The 5,365-nt window shown below is 45.3% G+C and overlaps 1 protein-coding gene across 1 annotated transcript in view; it reads right to left on the minus strand.

The window, feature by feature from the left end:
* Positions 1 to 364, minus strand: part of LOC108304353 (NUT family member 2G-like) — a 9,348-nt gene extending 8,984 nt beyond the window's left edge. The window contains exon 1 of the mRNA XM_037738461.1: positions 232 to 364. Coding sequence (XP_037594389.1) covers positions 232 to 247 — 16 coding nt within the window. The 5' untranslated portion in view covers positions 248 to 364. The remainder of the gene's footprint in view (positions 1 to 231) is intronic.
* Positions 365 to 5,365: the final 5,001 nt, after the last annotated feature.

Below are 5,365 nucleotides of genomic sequence, written 5' to 3' on the forward strand. Positions count from 1 at the left end.
GGTGTATTCCCCCAGGCATCTTGGTCCACCTCTAAGGAGCTGTCCTCCCTAACCACAGACTCAGGGTGCCATGGCCCTCCCCAGGTGTGATGTCTTTGGGGACATCCAGTGCTCCCTCCCTCCCTCAACATCAGCGCTATCAACTGTTCCCAGGACAGTGTCAAATTTGAATTCCCAAGGATTTGAAACATGTCAGAGACTTGGATAATGCCCCTGTCCCTACAGACTCACCTCCATTTGAAGCCATCCCCTCAGGCTGGGTGCTGATCACCGCTGTCTGACAATTTCCACAATGAGAAAAGTCAAGGGCAGGACCCAGAGAGTGAACTGCCTCAACAGATTCTCCTGAGTTCAGGTAGATCAGGGAAAATTTGAAAATAAATAGGTTTAGAACATAGGACCCCAGACATTCTGCAGAGGGGGAGGGGCAGTGTAGCAGGTACTGGTAGGGGTGGGGGACATTCTGTGAAGGGCTCCAGCCAATAGGCAAGAACTGAGGTTCATTTCCAGCTGGACGGCAGCAGCACAGACGGCGTGCGCCTCTTCAGGCAATTTTTAAATTGTCCTTCTGACTCACAGCACAAAGCTTCAAACTGATGTCCCCTTTACTTCCATTCTTTGTCAACAGACCTACTTTTGTGCCCCTCAACCCATGCTCCTTCCCATTTGGGCTGTTTCCCACTCTTGGTGAATCTCAACAGGGGCTGCACTTCCTAAACACAATTTAGGACACTTCCTAAGAACCCCTGTGTTTGTCAGATGATCCATGTCTCTATCCTGTGCGTGGTTCAGAGGATCCAGGCTATTAGGTGGCTGTGTGCTCATCATTGTTATGGAAGCCGTCCTTGAGCCCCCACATTGTGTATGTTGCTGGAATCTGTCCACACCAGCAGGCCAGGCCCATCTCCTTTGCTGGAAAGCCTCAGTCCAGGAAAGAGCAGTCTTTGCGGCCAGAAAGCCTTTCATTTTGTTTCCCAGCGTATTGTGCTGGTATTAAATGTTTATTTTTTAATCTGTCAAATGATTTTAGTTTAACCAGTCAACACTTTTGCATGATTCTAAATTCAAATTGTGCACAGTGGAATAGACAGTGACCCGTCTTCCTCCCACCTCTTTCCCTGTACACAACAGTTTCATTCTTGGAGCAAATGGGTGTTCTGATTCTTTTTCATCTTTCCAGAGATATATTATGCAAACAAAAGCATAATGAAGCTATTTTTGCTATCTGAAAATGCTTTCAGGTTTTTTTGGGTACAAATTAATATATTAATACGTTTCAGCTTTCTGATATTTGCAGCGACAACGTTTGTCTCAGTAATGTGGTTCCTGTCTTTATTTCCTCAGGTAAATAGCTAGAATGAGGCATTGTAACATTTCTGCAAAATTAAAAATGCATGGAAGAAGAGTAGCAGGATTTAGCAAGTTTGAATAAGGAATACCAAGTGGAATTTGAATTCAAGGTAAACAGTAAACTAGTTTTTATTGTACTTGTGATCCATATGATATTTAGAGTATACTTTTACAACAAAGCTGTTTGTCCTTTATCTGTGTTATTCACAACTCGCTGGGATCTTGAACTTTATCTGGTAACTCTTCCCAAAAAACTGTAACATATTAAGTGATTATTGTTAAGTCTCCACTGTGAGTGTGAGAACTTACAGTAAGGAGACTGAGACTCAAGTGTGAATCTTGGCTACACCACTAAACACAACCATTGTAGAAAAAATAGCAGGCTGATTTGACGCAGTGAAGTCTGGAGTCGCCATTATACCCTTCTCAGCTTCTAGGTTTAGTGGCAGTAGGCCCAGGTGTAAGGGACAGGAGGACAGAACACCATCTTTTTCTTTCCTAACATAAAGTGGCCTACAATTCCTAGAGCTCTGGTTTCTCCAGGAGTTAGGAATCCACTACCCATGTCCATTCTGAGACACGCCAGGATGCTCTCCACTAATGTCCCACACCCATTCCCATGCACCCCCGCGCATGCTGGAATCCTGGCTGGCCTCTCTCAGCTCACTGCTGGCCTCGTCTTCACCATACAGCCTTGCTCTTTGGAATTCAGTGTCATTGCATGTGGTTCTCAGCATGGGAATTATTGTAGCCTGTCTTTAAAAAAAAACTTGCTTCATTTTCATTTTCACACTGAGAATCACTGACCATTTATCAGCATCCAAATGGCAGGAAAGAGCACTCATGTTCTGTGCTGTGAACAGGAGGAGTGTTAGGAAACTGGTCGGAGGAGATGAGGAGTGCGTACTGAGAGCACAGCAACAAAATCTGAGACACACACGTCACTCCCTGCTGGGCCGCAGTAATTTTGCACTGATTGGAGGGGGTTGGGGAAGGGAAGAAGCTTTCAGATGGAGGGGTGCACACTGTGATCATTTCCTGAAGCGCTCCCTGTTAGCACTTATGAAGCACTTGTCCCTTCCGAAGACAACTGGACTCATGCAGGCAGAGTTGCAAGAAAACATAACAGGGGCCACACTGCAGGGAAGGTGGCGGATTGTAGGTCCCAAGCCCAGGTTTCTCCCCTCCTTGCTCCAGTTATGTGAGAAACTCATCTCCTAACTCCTGTCCAATGTCCCTCATGGGTTCTCGGTTTGGCCCCCACTCTAAACCTGAATGGTCCTTGAGCATTTCTATGAAATGCCTCCACAGTGGCCACTGGGAGGGGAGCAACCTCCACGCAGTGCCTGCCTGTCTGGGTGCCCCCAGGCCTTTTGTCCTCTGAGACAGAGCTGCCTTCTTACATGCAGCCCTCTTCAGCCGTGCAGCTCACCTCGGTCTTAGCTGAGATCAATGGAGAGCAATTCAAGCAAAACCATGGTAAACTTACCAAAACAAAACAAAAACAACATAAACACTTTGGAGACCATTCCGAGGACTTGCTCTTTTATCACAGGGCAACCTTAAATGATTTTCAATCAATAACTTCATCTCAGAGGGATATTGATGGAAAAATCTCCTTCTCAGGCACTGAAGAAGGGCAGAATTCTTGGTTGTTAATCAGCCGATGCTTTCTCAAGATTCTCACACGCAGCTTTGATACTGGATTTGAATGAGTCTTTTTCTGAGCCATTGTTACAAAAAGTATACTGTGGAACAGTATCTTGTCTGAATTCTGCAATCACCTGTGTATGTGTTTGAAGTCCTAGATCCCAGGAGGAGAGACAATCAAATTAGCCAAAGGTAATTTGTGAAGACTGGCCATGGGAGGTGGCGGCTAAAAGTCCTCTGGCCCCTGCTCTCTGAGCATGACCGCAGGAAGTCCTGGGCTGCACTGACTGCTGAGAAAGAAAATCTCAGAGCATGGATCTCATTTCAGAAGACAGATGCTCTTCCACTCAATAACAGAAGGTAGGTAGAGGAATGGCGGGTCCATGCTGTGTCCTATAGAGCTCTCAGTTTCTGCACTTGAGGCTCTGGGCCAACGCAGACGTGAAGACTCTTCACTTTTATCAGGAGGAGCCATGAACTATAGGAACCTGCAAATGAGCAGAAAGGATCTGACGATTAAAGTTTCTTCTGAAGCTGTTAGAAATTCAAGTCAGTGAGTTGCTTCTCTACTAGTTTTTTATTGTCAACTGAAATTCTGCACTGTGTTGCAGAGTGGGGTGTAGGGGAGCGTGGAATTATTCCCTTACTATCTGCTGCTTTGTCTACTGAAATTGATCAAAGCTATAACAAAAACATTTCTAGAAATCATTTGAATGCAGTAGGAAAAACTCTGGGAGTGGAGTCAGAAGAAAGTATCTTTTGGAGTGTTTTTTCAGGTCTAAAATTCTTTGCCAGAAATATTCTTTAATGGAGCCCCAGACTGAGTGGGAAAACAGGGCATGCTATTATATTGAAAGGCATGAGCAGGAATGAAATAAATGCAATCCAAAGGGAATGCAAGACTTATGAAATCTGAGGAAACTTTGATTTAGGATAAACCCTCCAAAGGTAAACCTTTCAGCGAGGCTGTTAGCTATGTGTATGGACTGCAAGTTTGTATTACCAAAAATTAGGAGTGGTCATTTCTGATGCACTGGTTTCTTAGAGGGACAGTCATGGAGGTTCCAATGAGGAGGTGCCACCTGGCCCCAGGAAGCTCCCAGGTGCCACGTCCCTCCATTTGTGCAGGTCCTGCGGGGCCCTCCCATGGTGGGTTCCAGGCCTGCCCTGACCTGCACACGAGCCTGGAGGCGGGTGTGGTTCCAACACGCGGCCGGCGCCCTCAATGGCTCCCAGCATCCGTAGCCAGTGGTTGGGGCAGGGAGATGCGCAGCGTGAGCCGAAATGGTGGTTACCCAATGGCCTTTGCTCTCGTGGCATCATCTGTGGTGTTACCTAAAAATAAAGCTATGTGTGATTAGAAGGTACCGTAATTGCCTCCTGGTCATGCTCCTGCTGGTCACCAGTCTGTGCCTCTCACATTTTGAACAATGCAAGAGCTTAAGGAAAACCCCAGCAGTTGAAACTGTGATGCAGTTCAGCAAAAAAGTAGCTCTTGTCCTGGTAAAATCAGTGATGTTCTCATGGTCATCTTCATTGAGTGAGTTGTGAAGCTTGTTGACTTAATCAGAATGATCACCTGGCATGCATGTTCCAATATGCTCATTTGCCTATGATACGAGCAGCTGCAAAGTGGAAGAACAGGCCTTTAGCCATAGTCCGTTCACTTGGTAGCACAAGTTGGTTGATGCAAGACTCTGGCCAAAGTCAAGAAAAACTTCTATAAGAATCACTTACCTATGTGTAATTTATAATAAAAAATAGTGTATATTATTATTGGTAAATTGTAGGCTACACATGTATTATATCTAAAATTTATGGCACACACGTGTGTGTCTTCTTGGGCAGTTGGAGTGTGTGTACTTGAGAATGTAAGAAAGGTTTGTTTTGGATTTTGAGGGGTATGAGATTTGTGGGGGTGGTTGTGTGTATGTGAAAAATGTGTTTATATGACTTCTTAGATTGGAATTTGAAATGTATTTAACTGGTGAGAATCTAACATGTATTCACATATGTGGGTTGGTGGTGTCTGTGTGGAGATTGCAGATTAAAGAAGGTCATAATTGGGCTGGGTGCAGTGGCTCACATCTGTAATCCCAGCACTTTGGGAAGCCAAGGTGGGCAGGTCACTTGAGGTCAGGAGTTCAAGACCAGCCTGGCCAACATGGAGAAACCCCATCTCTACTAAAAATACAAAAATTAGCCAGGTGTGGTGGCATGCACCTGTAGTCCCAGCTACTCAGGAGGCTGAGGAAGGAGAATTGCTTGAACCCAGGTGGTGAAAGTTGTGGTGGGCCGAGATTACTCCACTGTACTTCAGTCTGGGAAACAGAGTGAGACTGTTTCAAAAAAAAAAAAAAAGATC

This window comes from Cebus imitator, unplaced genomic scaffold (assembly GCF_001604975.1).
Source record: "Cebus imitator isolate Cc_AM_T3 unplaced genomic scaffold, Cebus_imitator-1.0 Scaffold53, whole genome shotgun sequence".
Taxonomy (NCBI): Eukaryota; Metazoa; Chordata; class Mammalia; order Primates; family Cebidae; genus Cebus; species Cebus imitator.